The sequence below is a fragment of the Pyxicephalus adspersus genome, chromosome 1 (assembly GCF_032062135.1).
Source record: "Pyxicephalus adspersus chromosome 1, UCB_Pads_2.0, whole genome shotgun sequence".
NCBI lineage: Eukaryota > Metazoa > Chordata > Amphibia > Anura > Pyxicephalidae > Pyxicephalus > Pyxicephalus adspersus.
Genome location: NC_092858.1, coordinates 67,758,943 through 67,782,559, shown reverse-complemented (window position 1 = coordinate 67,782,559; position 23,617 = coordinate 67,758,943). Strand labels below are relative to the sequence as shown.

General features: G+C 36.6%; 1 protein-coding gene across 1 annotated transcript in view; it reads left to right on the top strand.

Moving 5' to 3' along the window:
• The window catches only part of GABRA5 (gamma-aminobutyric acid type A receptor subunit alpha5), a 113,828-nt gene that overhangs the window by 45,084 nt on the left and 45,127 nt on the right, over positions 1 to 23,617 (top strand). The window contains exon 6 of the mRNA XM_072412895.1: positions 8,693 to 8,775. Within this exon, the coding sequence (XP_072268996.1) occupies positions 8,693 to 8,775 (83 nt within the window). The remainder of the gene's footprint in view (positions 1 to 8,692; positions 8,776 to 23,617) is intronic.

Genomic DNA, 23,617 nt, shown 5'->3' with positions numbered 1-23,617 from the left:
ACTATTTGGCTTGCTCCTATTTTCTGCTCAACCAGAGATTGCATTTTAAAGGATATTTTGGTAACCTAGTGATGATGAAAATAGTTATAATTGAATATCATACTGTAACTAAACATACCCACAACACTAGTGAGATACCAGATAGAACTTCATAAAAAAAAACAATGTCAATATACATATAAAAAATAATAAATGCTACAAACAGGCCTGTAGTAAACCTAAGCAGCCAATTTAATTTCACTTTGAAGAAAGCATTTAAATATAAATGCATGTGTGCTTTTTTATATACAGGTCATGCTCTGAAGCTTGAAAAGTCTGTACAAAATCTCTGGATTTTGAAAAACTCTAATTTTGGAAGTGATGTGGAATCCATGTAACAAAATAATTACACACAATGTGCCCTGGTGTCATACAAACAAGAAATATTACCTGTAAGCTTTAAGATTTTTAACTTTAACAAAAACAGAAACTGGAATATTGGAAATAAAGTTCCTGCAGAGCTCACTAGATGGCAATAAGGTATTCTAAATGGTAAAGAAAAGCGTATTACTACAATCAGTTGTTGAAATGAAAGATCTTTTTTTACCCATTGTTACCTATTAATATTTACATTTGCCAATCAGCCAGTGCTGTTGTATTATCTATAGTTAGCCTATTAAAATGGTATCATATTAGTAATCTGTTGTTGATAACATTCTTATTATAGGGTAAATAATAAAAGATGTGCTCTGTTGTCAATTCATGTTTTCCTCCTCATTTGCCAGATTTAAATATTTAAAATGCATCATGTTTTAAAATTTTTTTAAAGAATCACATACAAACACAAAAATAGTGTCACTTAGAAAACTCCACCTGACATATAAAGCATACATGTACAATAGTTAAATCGGTATAAATATGCGGACCCCCTTACATATAGATATTAGCCATTGTCTGTTATCTAACATTATTTTGTTGCAATAGGATGCAGGGGTCTTTGGTTTCTTTTATACTACTGATGTCCCCAAACAAGAAAATGAGTAGAGGTATGTATAATATACCTGACCTATTCCTAGTGCCCCAAAAAACAATCACTGGATTGTTACACGTTCGCTAAAACCCAGTGTTTGTTAACCAGGGTTCTGTGGAATCCTAGGATTCCTCTAGAGTTTGGTAAGGGTTCCCTGAACAATGGGATACTTGTGACTATCAGGTTAGGTGATTCCAATGATCTCTTTGGCTATCTGTAAGGGTGACATTCTTCCTATTGGCCTGCAATGTGAGAGGCATTCTTCTTACTACTGACCACCATACTAATATTCTGTGAGTTGTGGATATAGTAATTATCGAAGGGGTTCCCTGAAGACCTGAAACTTATTTCAAGGGGTTCCCCCATTTTAAAAAGGTTGTGAAACACTGCATATCCAAATAACATTTGACAAGACACACAGACAAAAAAAAATCAAATAGAGTATGTATCTTTTACCTATGTGAAAACTCTATTTATGGGACACAAATAAACAAAACTTACAAAATATTTCTTTTTACTGCACTTTTAATCAGTGAACTGATTGGAATCCAAAGGGCCTCTATACCAACTCACCAGGACAATTGGTAAATAAGTTTTATGTGCTGTAGGTGACAATTCTTACAAAATTGTCCAAAAGGCTAGTTGCAGCATAATACAGTTCTGAGGTCTCAATCCTCTTTCTATGGAAAAGCCAACCTGCACAATATACTAGGGTTTATTCTCTGGAGAACAACATTTTTATTATTTAAGAAAAATAAATAACAACACCAATTGCAGATTGGTCAAATGGAACTGTAGGTTTCTTAGACTGGGTATGTTTTGATCCTTGTGGATCTGTTTAAACATACATTACATCTATAAAATAAGGCATTTTGAGTTGGGCATTTTAATTGAAGCAAATTTAATTTATTGAATAGAAATCATCCCCAAATCATGTGTCTTTAGAACTGAACCCAATCAATGTGGATTTTCATTATCCTAATGGGGTCCTATTTTAATAGATCTTTTGTGTACATAAACCCCAACACTAAAATCTAAACTCTAATTTACTCCCTTTTGGTCTATTTGGTGTGTTTATCAAAGCATTTTGTTATATCTGTTTGATAAAAAAAAAAAAAAAAAAAACCTGTCGCTCATGTCAGAAAAAAGGAACTGCCCTGTGTTCTCTTTGTGTGTTATCTCAAAGAAGTCTGCTAGTTCTCATCTTGGATTACAGAATAATTAACATGTATGTTGTAGTTTACCAAATGACTGGATTGACAGCACTTAATCCGCAAAATACTATGTGTTGTGCTAAACGCAGTAAAGTAACAAATAACATCATGATTACATTGTGCAATTTCCTTATATGTACGATCTATGTCCCTAATACTGATCGATGATTTTTGCTATTTTCTTAATCATATTTTCCATATTATATTTTTTTCTTAATATTGCCCTACCACTGGCTAACATTAGAGGTGCCAGATGCACATGGACACTTTAAACCAGAAGTGGTGAAAATCTTTAGCTCAGGGGCCACAGTGAGTTTTAAAAATTGACAGACAGGCTGAGACAGTATCGTATGGATGGAGAGTGTTTGTATGAACTGATAAAAATTATGTGTAAAAGTGTGCTGGATTAAAAAGCATAACAGTCAGTAATTTGCCTATGTCTGCTTTAAACTATGGCTGAATCCCCACTGGTAGTAAAGTTAGTATTTGCTGCTATTTCCAAAACCAAAACACAACTGATGAAAGAAAATCTTTTTACTATTTGTAGTACTATTTTCTTTACTCTTTGTCTGTATGTAATCATTTGCTGAATGATATTGGGCAATTACATCTCTGTAGTCAAAATATGTTTTATGGAGACATGGAGAAAGAAAAATATAGTAGATGACTACATCTTTTTGTCAGCAAATGTCTAAATATGTCTTGGGATAGGCTGTAAATATGCTGATGAATAGCATGCTGATGAAATTGAGAACAGAAGGAGAAAAATGTAGTACAATTTGGGATTTAATATGTATCCTATTTATTTCAGTTTCATATATCAACATGCTATACACAACTGAATCATTGAAATCTCTTCTTTGAAGGAACTTTAGTTAGATCTGTACCAAACTTGGGAAATTACCACTGTGCATATCATGAGAAATCATACTCAGCATGGTAAAAATATCAGTTGATACAGAGATATATACAGCTGGTGGTATTTACAAATTTTGGCTTTTAAATTTAATCTCGTCTTTCTTTGCCTCCACAGCATTAATATTGATTTATAAGATGTTATCAAATTTCAAAGGTTTGAGGAGCGATATCAATCTCAGTGTTTACATAAAGTTGCATATACCTTCTACTTCTGCCTGCATCTCTAGAACTTATTATATTGACATGAGACTTTACCTGATGGAAACCTATATTTATGCATTTATTTTGCATTATATGCTTTTATCAAATTATCATACAATCAAATGCATCCAAGTTAAATAATATAAACTTACAACTATATTTTTAGCTTGTTAGAAATAATAGCAAGCATAGGGCATAAACAGAGGACCCACACTGTTCAAATAGTCTTAAAAGACAGCCAACATCATGGAATTACAAGTATGTAAATGTAGAGTGGGTTTTTCAGTTGTATGTTTCTGCTGCAGTTAGTGCGTCTTGCTATGTTTACAGTTGTGCATCTAATAATGTAGGCTTAATTGCAACCTATTTTTTACCTATGCAGAGCAAAGATACAAATTATTGCCAATCACACAGCTGTTTATACTTGTCTTGCATTTGTTCCAATACCACTTAATTTATTTGGGGAAGGGAGCCATTTACCCTATGCATGACAGTGCTGGTGATTGGCGGCAACTCTTTGGTAAGACACTTGGCAATGTCACATGGAATCAGGGAAGGAAAGTCCTCGTAAAATCATAATGACTTGAAGCTTACATAGGTGTTTTTTTATAGTTGTGCCCCTGAATGAGCTTTAAATGTAAATTCCAGCCTGCTACTCTGATTTCATTTCACTCTTTGAGCCTTCCACAGAATGCATTAAAAGCTGTAACCCATCGGATGAAGCTTGCTCCTTGCTAGAGGGCATCCAGTGTCATCTAGCCCTTTCCTTTTCAGCATTATTGCCCCTGGTACTTTTTTCACTTATTGGACATGGAGGCTCATTGGACATGGAGAGAATTTCATGCATGTATTACCTAAGTTGGTCTGCCCGTAAATAAAGCCTGGCTAGGCATTCTCACCCCTCCAGTCATTCACCCATCAAAGCTTGTTTAAATTTGCTTCGGCCAGGAGAAGGGCATCTCAGAGTAATACTGGGGGAGGGTACTGTAATATTTTCTGGGAGTAATGTACATCAACCTGCCAGCCAAACTAGGTAGGTACTTTATATTAAGAAAGCATGTTCACTAAGGAGGGATTTCACAAGTATTTTATAAGTCCATGGTTGGAATTTTTTTTTTTTACATTTATTGAACTAATTTGATAAATATCAGATAGCAGAAGCTAAATGCAGGCCCCAAAGCAATAAAGCAAAAAGCTAAACATTAAGCCACTCACAATTTGGGGCCCCCAAAAAAACTTATTGCTATATACTAATGTTAGTAAAAGGACACAAAAATAAACATATACTAACAAATAACCATAGTTAAAATGCTCCAGATTAGTTTCCACTAAAAGACTCTTACACTACAAATTTGCATGAGACTATTTCATGCAATTTATACTCTAATATACATCAACTAACTCTCAAGCATTCACTTTTGCTATCAGGCAGTGCTTGAAACTAACATCATAGAATGAAATCAGTAGCAAGCAAGCAACCAGGAGACCCATTTAGTTTCATGCCACTGAAGTGAAAGTACATTACATTAGGAATGGTAAATGGATATCCCCTGGGAAGCCATAGACTGCCTAGAGGATAACACGCCTCGGCTTCAATTTAGTATTTTTAATTCTCTTCAGTCTCTTGCTGCCCAATACACGCCACTTTGATGAGAAACATTAACATGCAAACAATGCTACTTGGTATTCTAAGGCAGACAAAATCTGAAACGGGAATATGGAAGGAATAAACAAAGGTATGAAATACACTGCTTCTGTACTTAACAAGGGCAGACAGCACAGGAGATTAAAGTACAAAAACAAAGTACATTAAATTTGACTTCTGCAATCAAACTGTACTTATTTATTTATAACCAAGTTAATTTGTTCTGACGTACACCCATAATGAAACATTTTGTTAATATTAGTTTATCACCTGCAAGTTAGGAACAGAGTAGTAGAAAAATGGTGGTTTGGGACTTCATTGGCATGCATTTTGCATTTTACAGATTCCTGGGCTTCACTTGGCTTGGAAATAAAATCAAGTAAACGATAAGCTTGATTAAATTACAGTATACTAAGGTATAAATGAATATTAGACATGATCTAGAGCTGTGTTTCTTGGCTTTTTGCTTCAACACATGTATGAACAAAGAAATATTAAAGCCATGTATAAAGTGACAACATGTTAATAAAAAAACTAAAAAAAAGAGTGAGGATGAGAGATGTTTGGGTACAGCCTAGGGGTTCTCTTTTTTGATAGAAACATATGGGCCTGACAAGAAGGAGGAATGATTAATGAATAAGAAGAAAAGATCAGTCAAGCAGCAAAGTGGTACTGGTAGAAGTCTGTTGATAAATCAAAGAGGAGGGTATTAGAAAAGTAATGCCGGTATATGAGGACATACTCTATCATTTTTGGAGTGTCATTCTTTAACTTAATCAACAACAAACTTTTAAAACATATTTATTGACAGGCATGCCACATGAATTTTTGCATGATGAAGTTGTTTTTTGGGATGTGTGTGTTTGAGGGTAGAGTGGTTAGCAGATGAAAGATTATTTTTGAGTTCCAGCAGATCATTCCGTATACAAGAAAAACAAGTTTAGTACAGTAGTCCCTCATGTTTTTGCAGGGGTTACGTTCCAAAACCACCCACATTAAATGAAAATCTGTGATACACAGATGCCACCCCCAATTGCTTTTTGTTTATTGCTTTTTGTGTATTGTGCAAGCCTCTAGCGAGATGAATTTTGGGTACATTGGGTACACGTAAAAATATCACATTTATAGTGAGTACTGTATGCTCTGTACAGTACTATATAGCAGCGTAGCCTATGGTTATTTTCTTGGAATAAAAATCTGTGATATATTGGGAACACAATATATGAACCGCGATATAGAGGGGGATTACTGTATTTTTTTTCTCCAGCACTATTTAGTCACTTTAGTACATATTAAAAACAGACCTAAAACCTTACACATAGATGTGACGGGGCAGATAATATTTGCAGAAGGAACAGGGGGTGAAGGGCACCAATACCTGCCTGATTATACCTTTTTTCTGTTCTTCCTGAATCTAATTTCAGCCATGTTGGGTATAGTTACCCCAAGTGGGTATAAGCTGCTTTTTTTTTCCTATGAAAATACTGACATAAGTACACCATATCAAAGCTCAAATCCTCCCTCTCATTATATTCAAACAACTTTCTACCTAGAGGGATGGTGACAAAGGAGAAGAGAACTTCCCTGTCATTGCCCACAGATCTGTCCCCTCCTTTTTGTCTGTCCTAGAACTTAATAAAATGGCTGGAAGTGATTACATTGTAGGTATTAAATGCTTAGATTTCTGCAAATTGCTTCACGATTTAAACACAATATAATAATTTATAGACTGTGTTTGGGGATATAAAAGATTGGGTGGAAAAAAATTAGAGTTCAGCTTAAAGTGTGAGTATTTTTGTGGATGATTATAGCAGTAGGTGACTAATAGTAAGTACCCTCTGATAAATAGACAGGAAATAAGAGTTTGAAAAACCTGTAATAGAACAGAAACAATAAAAAATAAGCGTATGACCTTCATGATGAGCAGGAAGAGTTTAGTGGAGGCAGGACAGTCAGTGTCAATAGGGATGTTGAAATCACTCATAATTATAGTGAAAATATTAGTAGAAAGGAAGCAGATAATCCATGCAGGGAAATTATCTAAGAAAAGAGTAGATAATTACTGTAATTCAGAAGATTAGGTACAATAAAAGTTGACCCTCAGAACATAGAACAAAGTAAAGGTTTGGGAATAATTGTAATAAATGAACAGCATTATGCATCCCAACCCTAAAATCTTTGCTAATTTATGACTTGAAGATCAATAGTTATTAGGCATATTAATTATATTATTATATTTAATGATGTTTAAATAAAAATTGTTTTTTTAATGGATTGTGTAAAAAAAAATAAAATGATTAATTTTAACACAAGTGAATTTATTAAAAGAAAAAGTTACCCCTAAATGATACATTTATATTTTAGGGCTAATACATTTAGTATTTAAACGTTTATCATGATTTCAGTGAATACAATTTGTCAGATTAAATAGTTTGACATTTAGAGACTCTCTTTCTGATCTAGCATTGGTGTTGATTTTTTGAAGAAATATACGCTGTTCACTAAGCAGGCTAATTACTTCAATATAATATAATGTACTATAATAAAATATAATAAACCCTACTGCTTTGTAGGGCTTATTAGACCAGAGACATGCAATACACAAGTCTTTTGTCCTTTTCTTGTGCAGGGTGAAGCAGTACTTTTAATATTTACCATTAACTGCATCACTGCTTGTGATTTAAAAAGGTGCCATGTATCGGCAACTTCAAGCTCAATTTCTGTGACTTTAATCACTATAGGATATAACAATAGTAGAACACTGGCTTGTTAGTTTCAGTCTGATTATAATTTTATAGTGGTATTTATAAAGTTGACAACTTTTTAAGGCACAGTTAGAAAAAAGACTGTTGTAGATGTTAATTGTAGTAGTGAAATGCTTTAATGTAACAAATGGTGTAACAAAACAATACATCATGTACCTCTCAGGTGGCAACAGAAAAACTAAAATAACCTATTTTATAAAATTCCATAGTTTGCTATTTTTATACCCTTTAACCATCAAACTAACAGTTTTAACACTGAAAAGTCAAAAGTCAAAGTCAACAATGAAAAGTTAATTTTCATCCTTAATTTTCTTTTTCTCCTGACAATAGTATTATATTTTTTAAAGTCTAAAAGTAAACCAAAGGGTTTTCACTGAAGAATTAAACACAATAGATGACATTCATGTATATAGGGAACAAATGTGTGATTGCTTAGCAATTTCTCCCTGGTACCATAAACCTTAAACATTTCTTACCATTATATTGCCCATGGTGTCAGTAACTGAATGATTCAAATCCTGTTTTAAGACTTTCGGGATGAATTTATTTCATAGCTCAGCATATAAAGATGCTGCCACTGAGACATTTGGCTCAATGATAAGAGAGCTGTCCCCTGAGAAATGGTGTCATGGGAGTAAAGGCTGTATTTTATATGAACAGATAGACAGATAGGAGTTTTCCCATGGTAATGCAGTTTGACAGCAGTGCAAGCTAACAGGTAAAACCTGACACATCTGCATTTTTCATTCAATATATAAAAAAATCTGAAACCCTATGAGATGCTAATACAGTGTTTCAAGTAGGCATCATGTTGTATTTTGCAGTTTAACTTGTCCTCAGGAATCCTAAAATAATGCAGTCATTGCTCAAAAACACAGATTGGATGCCCACTGGTTGCACAGCTGTAACTCATCTTTTTTTTCCTTTTTGATTTGAACAGACTGACAATTTCTGCTGAATGTCCTATGCAGCTTGAAGACTTTCCTATGGACGCTCATGCGTGCCCGCTAAAATTTGGGAGCTGTAAGTCATTTTTTCTTTTTTTTGGGGGAGGTTTTATTAGGTTTTCTTGATCCTGTTTCACTTTCATTGCCAAGTTTGTTGTTTGAAATGAGCCGTTTGTTGTAAATGTGAGCTGATAAGAATGAAGGTGCCCATGTTTCATTGATCCCTCAATTGTAGGGTCAATGAAACTATTGTTTTGATATTCGAAACATGTCTACATATCTGTCAGTGTCTGCCATTTTCAGAACATTTTTATATACAATATTATATATATATATATATATATATATATATATATATATATATAATATTGTTTGAGCTATCAATAAATATGACATGAAGGTAAGATGAATGATCTGAGCACCAATTTTTTTTTAATGATACATGTTTCTATAAACATGCAATATCATACAGTCAACCCAACAAAATTGTCTTTCATGGCAAGGAAAGTCACCTGTAAAACTTGCTGAATAAAGCGGGTGGGGAGGATAGAAATGTATGCTTTACTAAGTTGCAAGTACCTAGAAAAAAGCAAAGAATACTTTGGATTTGTGTAAATTACATCAATTTGATGTGCTTCTAAAATCATTCAGAATTTATTGACAGGTACATTTGACAATCCACAAAAATGAGGTATGGTATAATTATCTGTAAAATACATATTTATATGTTTGTTTACATATTGTTTTTGTACGGTTAGCTCATTCTCCTTGAAGTTCCTGAATCTGGTTTCATTGTGCAATATTTATATAGAAGTATAGAAGTACTAATTAGTACAAAGAGTGGACCTTTTTTTTTAAATATGTGAAATAAAATTGTATTCATATGAAAATGTGCCAACCAAATATCCCAATTTGAAAAGTTTTTCACCTTGCATCTCTAAACCCATTTTTGTTTTGACATGTATGGGATTGGGTTTCTATATTATCAAATACCACTTGACCTCCTGTTTACCTGTATATTCAAAATGATTTCCAAAAAAAAAAATAATAAATACCAAATTCAATGAACACAGGTCTTTGTCAAGTCTCCAAAAGCTCTTCTACATTTTTGATGCCCTGGTAAGCTGGTAATGAGTCCTTAGGCACTTACAAGAAACTAAAAGGACATGGAAAAATGTTTCCAAAAAACAAAGCATATAGTACCCCCCTCCTCCCCTTCCCCATAATCTTTTCTGGGTCTTGCATCAGGCCCTTCTTGTATAACATATCTAGACTATGGCCTTCAATTCTGCAAGTGTCATGAATTATGCCAGAACTTTTCCTTTGCATTTTCAATATAAAGAACAAATGTATTTTTATAAACACATTAAACTATAATTTCTTACAAGTCATTTTGACCTGCACAGAAAAAGTTATTATAGAATGATTACTTTGGCATACTATGTACTGAGCAAAAATCAAACACTACTCAAAGCTTTCCCAATATTATTATATACTTTAAAGTAAATTATTAAATTTCCAATTCTCTAGTACACTGGGCTAAAGGTAAAGAATTGATGTTAGTCTTTTGTCTAAAAAACATCACAAAGTAGTAATGTCACATTTGTTGAAATTCATACAAGTAAAATTATTGCTGTTTTGTTTTCTAGACAGACAGGTAGATTAAATGCAGTTTCCTCTTGAGAAGTTGCAGTGAGTATATATAAGGGCACTTATGACTATGGTTAACAGGATAGCTAGAAGCTCCGAGGAGACCACCATAGAAAGGCCACATTGGTTGGTTCTTCTCTTCCCTTTTCAACTTCCATTATTCTTTGTGACATAGATTAACAAGGTTCTAGAAACATTCCTCTGGAATTTTGGCCTATGTTGACATTATAGCATTGCGCATTTGCTCTAGATTTGTCAGCTCCATGTCCATTATTCAAACTTCCCATTTCACCACACCCTAAAGGTGCTTTGTTGCACTAAGGTTTAGTGATTGTGGATTTAGGCAAAGTGAACTCATTGTCATGTTCATGAAACCAGTTTGAGATGATTTGAGCTTTGTGACAAGACGCTTATGCTGCTAAAACTAGCCATCAGGAGTGCGCCATGGGTACATTGCAGTCATAAAGGATGGATATAGACAGCAACAATACTATGGTAGACTGTGGCATTTAAAAGATGCTTGGTTAGTTCTAGGTGTGCCAAGAAAATATTACCTACACCATTACACAATGACAATCCTAAAACATTGATACAAGATAGAATGGATCCATGATGTCATGTTGTTGATGCAAATTTCCAACCACACCATCTAAATGTGACAGAAAAAAATAAAGTATCCAACAACATTTTTTTTAAATCTTCTTTTTCAATTTTGTTGAGCCTGTGCAAATTGTAGCCTCATGTGCCTGTTCTACTGTTGTCTTCTTCTACTGTAGCCCATCAGTTTTAAGATTTAACAGATTTTGTGTTCAGAGATGTTTTTCTGCATACCTTGGTTATACGAAGTGTGTATTTAAAGTACTGTTGACTTTATATCAGCTAAAACCATTCTCCTCTGACCTCTGGCACCAACAAGGCATTTTTGCCCACAGACCTGCAGCTCACTGGATACTTTCCCTTTTTAAATCTAGAGTTGATCCAGCAGATCAGCACTTTCTAAAAAAAACAAACCAGTCCATCTGGCACCAATAACCATTCCACATTCATAGTGAATAAAAACATTTTTATTCTCCATTCTAAGGCTTGGTTTAAACTTCAGCATGTTGTGAATGTCTATATGCCTAAATAAAATGAGTTTTAGCCATGACATTGAATATTTGACTGATGAGTGTTTGTGTGTCTGTGTATATAATACTTACACAATGCTGTTATTTAGTCATGATTTGGTTATTATCACTAAGCTGTCATTTGATTATGAAGATAAAAAAATTTGATAAACCTTTTATGTAGCGCACAGTTAATATTAACTGATGATAAGCCACAAAATAAAAAATATGTGTGATATTTAGATTTAATATTACCATTATTATTAAATAGTGTGTGGTTCACATACAATATTTTGGCCACACAGGAGCAGATCTTTGCTGATTAAGCGGGTGTTTCTTTAAACCATCACGTACAATGCTGTAACAAATACAATTTATATAGGTACAAATACAATTTTTGTCATGCTTACCTTACCAGAAGGTTAGGTTGATCAGTTAAAATTTAGGACAGGTTCTCTTTTAACAGGCATCTAAACACAATTTTTTTTTATATTTGCACCAGGCATACATTAACATACAGAGCCCCACAAATAATTACAAGACATTCATTCCACTGGTAAATGCAGTTGCCATAACAATGTGACCTGAATGCTAAACATATTGTTTTTTGTATTTGAAATGTTATGAATAGAAAACACATGTCAATATCAATTCAGGTTTTTTTTATCTCTCAAGTTTACTTTTTTCACATTTGAGCATCCTATTGAAGTCTATGATGTAATGGAAATGTGTCACTATGATTGATCTAATCAGGAACCCACTCTAAATAGATGAATGAAGCAGGGTTGGTATTTACACCTGTTAGATCCTTGGTAGGACCAAATTGATTTCATTTTTAGAAAGTTTTATTGCATGTAGATGCAAGTACTCATATTAATAGTGGAAGAGTAGTGGCCTTGGAAGATGATCTAGAAATCAAGAAAATGCTGAACAAAGTGATGGTGGCATAGAGATATGCAAAGGGGAGTTGAATGAGGGAATGGAGCTTGACGGAGCAACTGATGTCACATATTACAAATACTGCATTAATTTAAATGGATGCTGCAAGTATATACAACATATAATAAAATAATATTACACAGTTCAATAGCCACATGTAGAAGCAAGTTTATATTTTTGTAAGTGCTTGTCAGCCTTCAGAAGGGGGAGCTCTGTTTAAGGGAACCTTGATGGTGATTGATTGGGAGATTACACACACATGCATTGGTTAACAGGGGTAAATGTCCCTATGTATGTTTTATTTGCGAACAGACAGTGATAAATGTCCAGAGACTTTGCAGATAAACAGTGGTGGTAAATGTCCGAAGACTTTGCACATAAACAGTGGTGGTAAATGTCCAATGACTTTGCACATAAACAGTGGTGATAATAGCTTGCAGACAAACCTCAAAGTTCATACATGGATGATCAGATGGAGAGCGAAGGTTGCATGAATAGCGAGGAGCAGGAACCAGGAACCAGGAATCAGAAACCAGGAACCAGGAAACAGGAAGTTGTCACGATCAATCCGCACTGGAAGGAAATCAGGGAGCCTTCATATAGTACTGCCCTAGTCTCTGGAGCTCGCACTGGGCATGTGCCGAGAATAAGGATACGCACTGAGCATGTTCGAAGGTAGCAGAGAAAGGTAGAAGAGAAAGGTACCATTGGAAAATCTTCTTCCGAGTTAAATCGGTCAAAGTTCGGACGATTAGAGAAAAATTTCGAATGAATTTCCGATAGAAATTTGAGAAGCCTAGGAATCTCTGGACTTCCTTGCGAGATGTTGGGACGGGCCAGTCGAGGACAGCTAAAACCTTACTTTGGTCCATGGCGATGCCTTGACCCGAGATATCCAAGCCTAGGAAGTGTACTCGATCCTTCTCGAATTCACATTTTTCATTCTTTGTGAAAAGATGATTCTGCCGTAGTCGAGTAAGGACCTCTTTTACCTGTTCACAATGCTCCTCAAGGGAATCTGAAAAGATCAGAATGTCGTCCAGATGGACCACGATATATACGTCCAGTATGTCTTTGAAAATGTCATTAACAAAACTTTGAAAGGTCGCTGGGGCATTACACAGCCCAAAGGGCAATACTAGATACTCGAAATGCCCGTACCAGGAGTAGAAAGCAGTCTTCCATTCATCCCCCTGTCTGATGCGGATCCAATTGTATACCCCGCGGAGATCCAACTTGGTAATTATTCTTGCTGTATGGAGCAATTCGAATAGTTCAGATATCAGGGGAAGTGGGTATCGGTTCTTGATGGTTATCTGGTTCAGAGCACGATATTCGGCACATGGGAATCGAAGGGAACCGTCCTTTTTATCGACAAAGAAGATACCTGCTCTGGCTGGTGAGCGTGAAGGTCAGATGAATCCCTTGGCGAGGTTTTCTTCAAAGTAGGTTTTCAGTCCAAGGGGTTCTGGATCGGAGAGTGGGAAAAAATGGCCATAGGGGATAGTAGACTCTGGCAGTAAATCGATAGGGCAGTCATATGGTCTATAAGGGGGCAAGGTATTGGCCCCTTTTGGATCGAAGACATCCAAGAATTCTCTGTACACTTCTGGGAGTAATGCTTCCTGTTCCAAAGACAGGGTGGCCACGACTAAGGATTCTTTGGTCTCCGGGAAACAGTTCTGCTGGCATAACATAGAAGAAAAAAAAATGGTACGCTTGGACCAGTGGATCATGGTTCTGAAGCCAAAATAGCCCCAAAATAACTGGAAATGTTGGTGAAGGTAGAAAATCAAAGGATAAGTGCTCATAATGCCCCGAAGGGGTATGTACCTCAATTGGAGTGGTACAAGTGGTAATTGGCCCGGTACGGGGAGTGGAACCACCGGCAAATGTAATAGTGATGGGAAGGCTTCTTTCTTGAATTGGGATTCCATGAGCGTGGACGATATGTATATCCATTAAACAGTGAGTTGCCCCGGAATCAATTATTGCGTTGGTCTCAGCGAGGCCTCCTGGCCACCGAAGGATAAGAGAGATGGCTTACCCACTGGGCGATGTGGGCAGTTTAGGCGAAAGTGTCCCGCAGCACCACAGTATAAACAAAGTTTCTCATCTCTAAGCCGCTGTCTGTGTCAGAGCGGGGTGGATGAACAGTCCCAGTTTGCATAGGTTCCTCTCCCTCTGTAGATGGTTTCTCAGTGGAGACCGAAGGAACGGCTGGCAGCTGTACTCGACTGAAGGCTTTGACAACGTCCCTTTTCTCACAGTCTCTCTCTCTCAGGCGACGATCGATCTGGGTCATCAACATGACAAGGTCATTTAAAGACTCAAGGATGGAGACAAGGGCTAGAGCATCCATAAAGTCCATAAAGTGGTCCATAAAGTGGCGACCAGTCAGGCGCTCTGCGTTCACCACCGTGGTAGCGTCCAACTCTATCCGTTTCTGCTCTTTGTTGTTTTAGACATATGGCCTCACAAATTTGCCAGATAAAATCATGGTGAAGTACAGGCCTGTCATTCTTTGCTTTGAAAAGAATGAAAGCATTCCAAAGACATTGTTCCACCAGATGCCTAAACATTTTTTAATAATATTTTCTCTGTTGTTTTCTAACAGCAGGATAAAAAGTCATTGCCTGGTCAGCTCTATCAACACTCCCCATGGTACTGTTGTAGTCCAGAACAACCTGTGGTTTGAAAATGTCTTTCCCTCCTCTTGTTCTAGCCATAGCAGTGGCAGCGTTGTGTACAGTGCTCAAAAGGCACACATCTTTTTTGTCATGCCATCGCAGGGCCATCATTTTTCCTTTTTGCCAGGAAACTATTTCTCCAGTTTTCAGCTTTTGGTTGCTAAACATGGGTGGCATTTCTCCCCGATTAGCTCTAACGGTGCCATAGGCATCAGTTTTATGCTTGATCAGGAACTCAAATAATTCAGGTGAGCTGTAAAAATTATCGGTGGTAACACAATATCCTTGATTCAGCAATGGCTCCATTAGTGACAGCACAGATGATGTCGCCACTCCATAGCTGCTGAATCTGGGGCTAAATTTTGTGCCTCTCCCAGTGTAAATGAGGGTGTTCCATATGTACCCTGTTGCTGATTCACATAGCATGAATGACTTGACTCCAAATCTGGCCCTCTTAGATGCAATATATTTGATCCAGCTGAGCCTCCCCTTGTAGGCCATTAGATTTTCGTCTATGCTTACTTCTCCTTGGGGGACATAGCTGTCTCTGAAGTTCTCCAACAATATCTGATACAACTCCCAAATTTTTTTCAGCTTGGGCGCAGGAAGTTGGGTCTCATCAAATGTTTCATTATTTGAAAAATGTAGAAACTTCATTATTAGGCAAAAACGGTACTCAGACATGACTGTTCCAAAAAAAGGGGTAGCGATCAGCCTATTAGTGGACCAATACCACTTCTGCAGGGGCTTCCCCACCACTCCCTGCAGAATAATTGGCCCAGAAACAGCCAAATGTTCTTTTCAGTGACAGGTTCCCATTTTGTTCCTCGGCATACCTGTTGGTTTCCTCAACATTTTTTTGTATGGCTTTGTCATTCAGAAATATCTCCAGGTACGCCAGGGGCTTGTGCTCCACCTCTACTTTCAGACCAGGCTCCCCAGTGAATGGAAATCTTGGGGGCACCGGCTGAGGCTGACTGATATCAATAGAGCACCAGATGCGGATGTCACTAACCTCACAGTGTCCAAATCGCTGTCACTTTCTGAGTCCGATGACAGGTTACCGGGGTAATCACTGTCACTTGACTCTACTTGCGATTCCAAGTCGCTCTCGCTGTCTGCAAGTTGTTCATATGCAGCTTGATTAGAGAGACGCCTTTTGGATGCCATGGCAGAGGTCAGGGCTGGCAGCAGGCAAAAACGTCAGAATCCAGGCAGAGTTCAGGGCAGGCGGCAGGCAGAGATGTCAGAATCCAGGCAGAGGTCAGGGCAGGCGGCAGGCAGAGATGTCAGAATCCAGGCAGAGGTCAGGGCAGGCGGCAGGCAGAGAAGTGGTCAAAGTCCAGGCAGAGGTCAGGGCAGGCGGCAGGCAGAGAAATGGTCAAAAGATCAGGCAGAGGTCAGTAATCAAATGTATTGGCAGGTAGGCAGTGCACTGTAACAGTGTATCTCTCACTCCAACGGTCAGAAAGATACTGGCTACTTTGTATTGGATTCAATACAGTTATTTGTATTGAATCCAAAATAAAAAATTTGAATTTCCCTGCTGGCCACGCCCACCGGCAACACCCGCACGGACGTCATTGGGAACTTCTCCGGTAACACATCAGTACAGAGACGCTGTTGCAGGGGAAGGACAGGAAGAGAGGAGCCTTCAGGAAGATGGGATCGCAGAAGCAGAAAGGAGGAGGACGCCCGCGGATAAGGTAAGGCTTTATTTATCATTATTAACGCTGCTTTACCTACCCCGAGTGTGACTCGGGGTTACCACTTTTAACAAGTTTTTTCTACCCCGAGTCACACTCGGGGTTACCGCTAGGGAGGTTAAAGTACTCCAGTATAGGAACCTTGGGTTCCTGGTCCGGGGATGCAGGGGACACAGACCCCAGGAGAGAGGACTTCGCAGCAGAGGCTACTTCAGAGCTTTTGCTGGCTGTAGACAATTCTGGAGGGTATCCAGGTGGTTCTCGAGTTGCGAGTACCCACCCATACAAATTCTGTACTGCTTGAGTAAGGCTGGAATGTTGCTGGGCCATTACCTCAAGGGGTGAGGGTCTCCTTCCTGAGCTCATAAAGGGGGGATTGATACTGTCAGCCTTCAGAAGGGAGAGCTCCGTTTGCGAGAACCTTGATGGTGATTTACCGGGAGATCACACATGTATTGGTTAACAGGTATAAATCTCCCTTTTGGTTTTATTTGCAAACAGTGGTAAATGTCCAGAGAAACAGTGGTAGAAATTGTCCAATGACTTTGCAGATAAACAGTGGTGGTAAATGTCCAATGACTTTGCGGATAAACAGTGGTGATAATAGCTTGCAGACAAACCTCGGAGGTCATACACGGATGATCAGATGGAGAGCGAAGGTTGCATGAGTAGTGAGGACCAGGAACCAGGAAACAGGAGCAGGAACCAGGAATCAGAAAACAGGAACCAGGAATCAGTAAACAGGAAGTTGTCACGATCAATCCGCACTGGAATGAAATCAGGGAGCCTTCATATAGTGCCACCCTAGTCTTTGATTGGAGCTTGCACTGGGCATGGACAGAGTAAGGATACGCACTGGGCATGTGCGAAGTGCGGTGAATACTGAGCATGTGCAATAAGCTTCATTTAGACATAGGTTTGTGACAGTGCTTTACTATAAGTACTTTCCAAATATGAGACATGGATATTAGTTTTTTTTAAGGAGTTCTTACTAATATTAATGGTTTCTTTGGCTATGTGCATGATTTGAATTTAGTGCTAAATTGAGTTGTCAACAGTTTTACTAGGACTTATCTGTCACATTTTAATGATGGGAGTTGCAATATGTTTTGTTCCTGTTGTATGTATTTTGTATATGAGAGACTGTATGTGTGAAGATATTAAAAAGTAAAAATGATTAAGACCAATTATATACTGATATTAATTTTAAAGGGTTTTAAATGCCTGTCCAGCCTTTGTATAGGTTCATTAGATGTTTTAAACCAAGATATTTTTCAATAAAAGAAAAGTCCTCCCAATCTCCCAAAAATGCTCAAAAACATCCCATTCATGTCAGGCAGGACATTTGGAGTGTTATTGGGTATTTTAACACTTTCTAAAAGCTGCAGAATGGGTTTTTTTTACAGCGCATTAAGAAAATGATCTGATAATGACTGGTCCATTAGTATGAATGTGAATATCACACATTTAAACTTTGTGCAGTAGTTAGGCCTTAAGCAGACCTTTTATTAGGTATGCATTCCATTATTACCTTTAAATTCAGTTTCCTTAAGCATTTAACCTGATTAAAAAACATTTTGTCTTTGTATTTAAAATAAAGCAATAACTAGAAAACAAATTTCAATATCAGTAACAGCCTAGGTCTTTGGTTGATTTTTTTCACATTTCTGAGTGTCTTGCTTTGAAACTATGAATCAAGAAAATGAATCATAATTCAAAGTACTCCACTGCAATTTACAACAGCTTTGCAAGAAGACTGCCTTATTTCAGCTAATTACCTGAGTACAATGTTTCTTTGCTGTCCATTTGTGCAGTAATTCTGTATGTTTTAAAAGAAGTATAAGGGTCAAAATAAGAAAAGAGTGGCACCAAGTTTTACAAGTGCCCTGTGCACCTATATTCCTACATAAGGATTGATGGAAGTCAGGTAAAATGGCCTAAAAGTTTCTGGAAGTTGTGAAAATACATAATAAAATATTACATTAGCAAGACTCTCTTTTTTTCTAGGGTTTGAGCATCATTTAGACACCCTCCTGTACCCTCACATACTAGTAATATTGTATTTAAAATGATTTGATGGTTGAAAAGTTAAAATATGTCTCTATTTTTATCTTACCATTTAAAGCTAGGTACACTAGCGTATTCTGTAGTACGTAGCTATCAGTTTTCAGCAAATCCCATATGGCTAGATGGTATTATGACATGTGCAATGTATTATAAAAAGTGCTGTATAGAGCTGAATTATTTAGTCACATCACAGGTTTATCAGATTGGGAAGTGCTGAAGTGTACAGATTGGTTACAATCAGGCAACAACATCAAAGCTGGATTAGTGAAGCAATGAAAATGATCACTTTAGAGAGTGGTGTAAGCTTAAAACCCATCACTATGTGGGCTGTTTTACCCTTGCTGGCTGTATTCCAGAACCCAGTAAATGTCACCCCTGCAGAGTAGATTGTACTTTAAAACCACTGGTGTGAAACAGTTTGTCTGGACAATGACACTTAAGTTATGTACAGCACATCACTCAATTCTCTCTCATAATTCTTGGCATTGTTCAGTTAAAAATCAGCATTGATTGATTATTTGGCTGCAGTGACACGCACTTCATAGGAGATTTGCATAATACAAAAGAAATTCATAAATAATACAGTCCAAAATAACCTAATTCAGTTTTTTTATATTAAATTAATTGTTCCTGGCTGCAGTACCTGTATGTTTATTGCTTAACAAAAACCCTTAAAGTGACCCTACAAATTAGTTAAAAAATCATTAAAAAAACTATACTTAATGCAAAATAGCACAAGATTCCTGTTTCTAGTGTCTGGTCATATTTCTTAATGATGATGCTATGTAATCTGGGTGCATGTTTAGGTTTTTCAACTTTCACTTACTTTTTTTATTACACTTTTTAGAATTCTTTAATTTCATTGATTGTAAATCCCAGGGCAAAAGAACTAATGAAAATGATGTTTTTTAATATATTGGCTGTATGTAACCTAACTTATGTAAAATAAATAAAAAAGGGTTTATAATGGTGGCATACCATAAGAATTCCCTAACTAATTGGCTAATTTCATGCACAATCAACTCTAGGGTTTACAGAGCCTTGTTGATGCCAGAGGTGAGGGGAGAATGGCCAAACTGGTATTAGCTGATAGAAAGGCACCAGTAACTCAAAATACCAACTCTTTATGACTGAGGTATGCAGAAGAGCATCTCTTAAAGCAGATTGCCTACAGCAGAAGGAAACCACATTAGCTGACACCCCGTCAGCTAAGAACAAGCACCTACAATTCGCACAGACAAGGCAACAATTCGCACAGACTCAGCAGATACCATATCACAAACGTAAAATAATCAGTATGGTGTAAATATTTCGGCAATTGCTAGTTTTTCCCTGTACAACTATCTATAGGGTTTAGGGGGAATGGTCATAAAAATGGAAAGTATACAGTGAGTTGCAGTTTTCTGGGCCATAATGTCTTGATGCTAGTGGAGAATGGTTAGATTATTTTTAGATGATGAAAAGCAACAGAAACCCAAAAAAACCACTTGTTGCAACCAAAGTATGCAAAGAAGTATCTATATTTAGACATTGTGGTTAAATTAACATATTATGCAGGCTTACCTAAGTATGTCATAGCTGAGCTTTATTTATTCTGCCTTTATCAGAAGGTCAGAAGTCACCTAAAAGGATAAAGCACTTATATAAAAGTGCAATAAAGATTCTTCAATGCTCCATTCCATGACCTAAAGTAATTCACCCTTCTTTTTACAAATTTTTCATTTACAGAGATTCTGATGGATGGAACGTCCTTGTTTATTTACATTGTAGCACTGCATTTGATGTGTCTGTGCTATACTAACTATAAACTTCTATGGAGCTGTGTCCTGGGGCAGTTGGAGACAATCCAGTAAACATGGGGCTACAAGCTCAAGTGATTCTACTGTGGCACTAAAAAGTAAGACAGTGGGTCTGTTTTATTAAAGCTCTCCATGACTGCAGAAGATATACTATTATAGGAGAACCTCGGTGATAGTCTATCCTCTCCAATCTTGGGGAGCTTTAATAAATCAGGCCTGGAGAGAGAAGGGACAATAGGCAAGTGACAGGGAGTATTATAAATGTGGAAACTAAGTAAATGGAATTTTAATTTATAAAAATTACTTGTTTACCAGCAAAGTAGGACAACCAATATAATGCTGCATGATGAAACTCATACAAATAAAGTGTACATCAGAGGGTACTTCATGGTGCTGCAAAATGCTGTTGTTGGTCTTATGGTAAAGGTACAATTCATTCTGTAAAAGTTGTCATCTCTGGATTCAGAAAACGAGTCACAGACTATAAAATCTCCTCCTCTCATACGTTTGACAGTTAATGCTACATATTGAGGAATTATTAAGTATTTTTAACCTGAAGGTGTACAAAAACCTTGCACAATAAATGAAAATTTCCTTTTTAATAAATCCGCCCATAAGACCTTTTCTAGTCTATAGTTCTCCTGGTGGTGGTTCCCAGCCTGGCCAAGCCTCTTTTATTTTCCTTGTGTTAGCAATGGCTTTTTACTACCAGTTGATCTCTTAAACTTGCATTTAAAAATGTGACATACTACAAAAACTGCTAAGCTATTATTGAAGCTGTTAAACTGCAAGTTTCTTAGAACACAAGCTGTTGACTTTTAGAAACTTGTCTGGTTCATCTGTGGCTTGAGTCTGCCAGACCTGTTCCTTTCAGTCCTTCCATGCAGGTTTCTAATGGCTTTTGGAGAAAAACTTACAAATGTTGGTGTTCTGAATGTACACACACACACACACACACACACATATATATATATATATATATATATTAGAATTATTTAGGCAATGGTATTGCAGCTAATATTGCCCACATGAAATTCCACTTTAGCTAGCTAATAGTCAAACTGAGCAAATACCATTAATTTAATGTTTGTAAACAACTAAAAGGTTATGGCACTTAAATGTGTATAAAATTAAAATAACAAAGACAAAAAAAAACTAATTAAACCAAAAACTAAAATAGGACACCAGGCTGGAGGTACTGATAAATCAATGGTCGTTCTGGTAGGGTAAGCCCCTATACATTCAGCTAGTGTTGGTGTTTGCTACTAAACCCTATTTACATCCATTGATGTTGGTCTATAAAAAGAATAAGCTATGACAAAGGGCAATAAAAATGTGCAAATGGCTAAAAGGGATGGGCACATTTTTACACATTTTTGTTTGAAAGCACCAAATTTTTGCCCGTGGGAATGGTTTGCAATTCAGTTGTGATAAAAGGTTTTGGGAGGCTGTTGTAGATATCATATAATACCTTTATATCTGCACTTTGTTTTTACTGAGTTTTAACATAATGGAGTTTCTTCAGCTAAGCTGAAGTGATACTGAGATATTTTTATTGTGGGTCCCACTAATATGACAATGCAATGGGTCAAAGAATGGCAAACTATTGTAATAAACCATGATCTATATTGTTGGATAAAAATGTTATGGAAATATGAAAATGACTTGATTTTCAGTGTTGTGTGCTGAATAAACAGAAAATATGCTAATTCTGAAATGTCATTTTAATGACATCTGGTTCACTAAAGACTTCAAGCTCAATTTCTTTACGCTAATGATTCCAGGAAAATTGTGTTTCCCAAACATTTTAAAAAGGAAAACAATAATAAAGGAGTCCTTGGATAATCTATTAAAATAAAAAAATACCATATGAGTAGAAATAAACATACTAAATAATAAATCTTCACAGTATTAATAAAAATAGATTGTCACAAACATGTGGATACATTGTAACTGTCCTATTCATAACAGATGCATTGCTATACACTTTGCTATGTTTGTAGTACTATACAAATTGAGAGATATTAGAAAACTCCTTGTTTTCAATGGAGTCCATTTCTACAAATGAGGTGTGTGGGAAGCACTACGTGCTGATTTTTCAGAATGTTGACCTTTTCATTCAAGTGTAATAAATAGAGTTCTACAAAATGCAATATAACAAGTCTGACAGGGCTTTGCAATGCTTATATTTTTTTTATAGTTGATATGTGGACAGGTTATAGACATTTACATTTACATGTTCTTAACCAGCTGTAGATCAGGCCCAATTGCCTCTATAGTTGCAGGCACTGTAGAACAATCCTTTCTAGAAATTCACATTTGAAGCTAAAGTCCTTTTCTAAGCCAGCTCGGCTACCCTGCTTCTCCATCCTAAGAACTAATTGGCAGGTTTCCAAATCTCTGATCACCAATGAAAACACAACAAAATTTCCTTAGGAGCAGGGTAAGCCAGACTGTTGAGAGAAATTACTCCGACAACTTTATTGCTTCCTCAGTGAAGAATATCTCTACATTACCTGTAGCTGAAAAAGTCATGGAATGCTTGTTTTACTACATGTCAGAATATGTAAATACCTAAATGTCTATTCCCCACCCACAAGCTTATTTTTTTGCATACATTTTCTAGCACACTTGTATGAAATGTTTTTCACTGGTTACACTACAATAGTAGCTGATAAAACAAATATGGTATATATGATGCAAAGATATGCCAACTAACTTAGGCTTAGTTCATATAGACATTTTCCTTTGCATTTACACCCCCTATGTGTAAAATTGCAAATGGTTTTAATGTAAAAACCAGTAAACACAGGTATTTTTGGGTGTTGTGTTTTTGGGCTGCAAGAAAAACCTACAGCATCTGATCAATCTTAAACACCTACAAAAGCTTCACAACAGTCATACCAACACTTGCAGAGGTTCATTGGTGGTTTTGCTAAACACAGCTGAGACTGAGCTCTT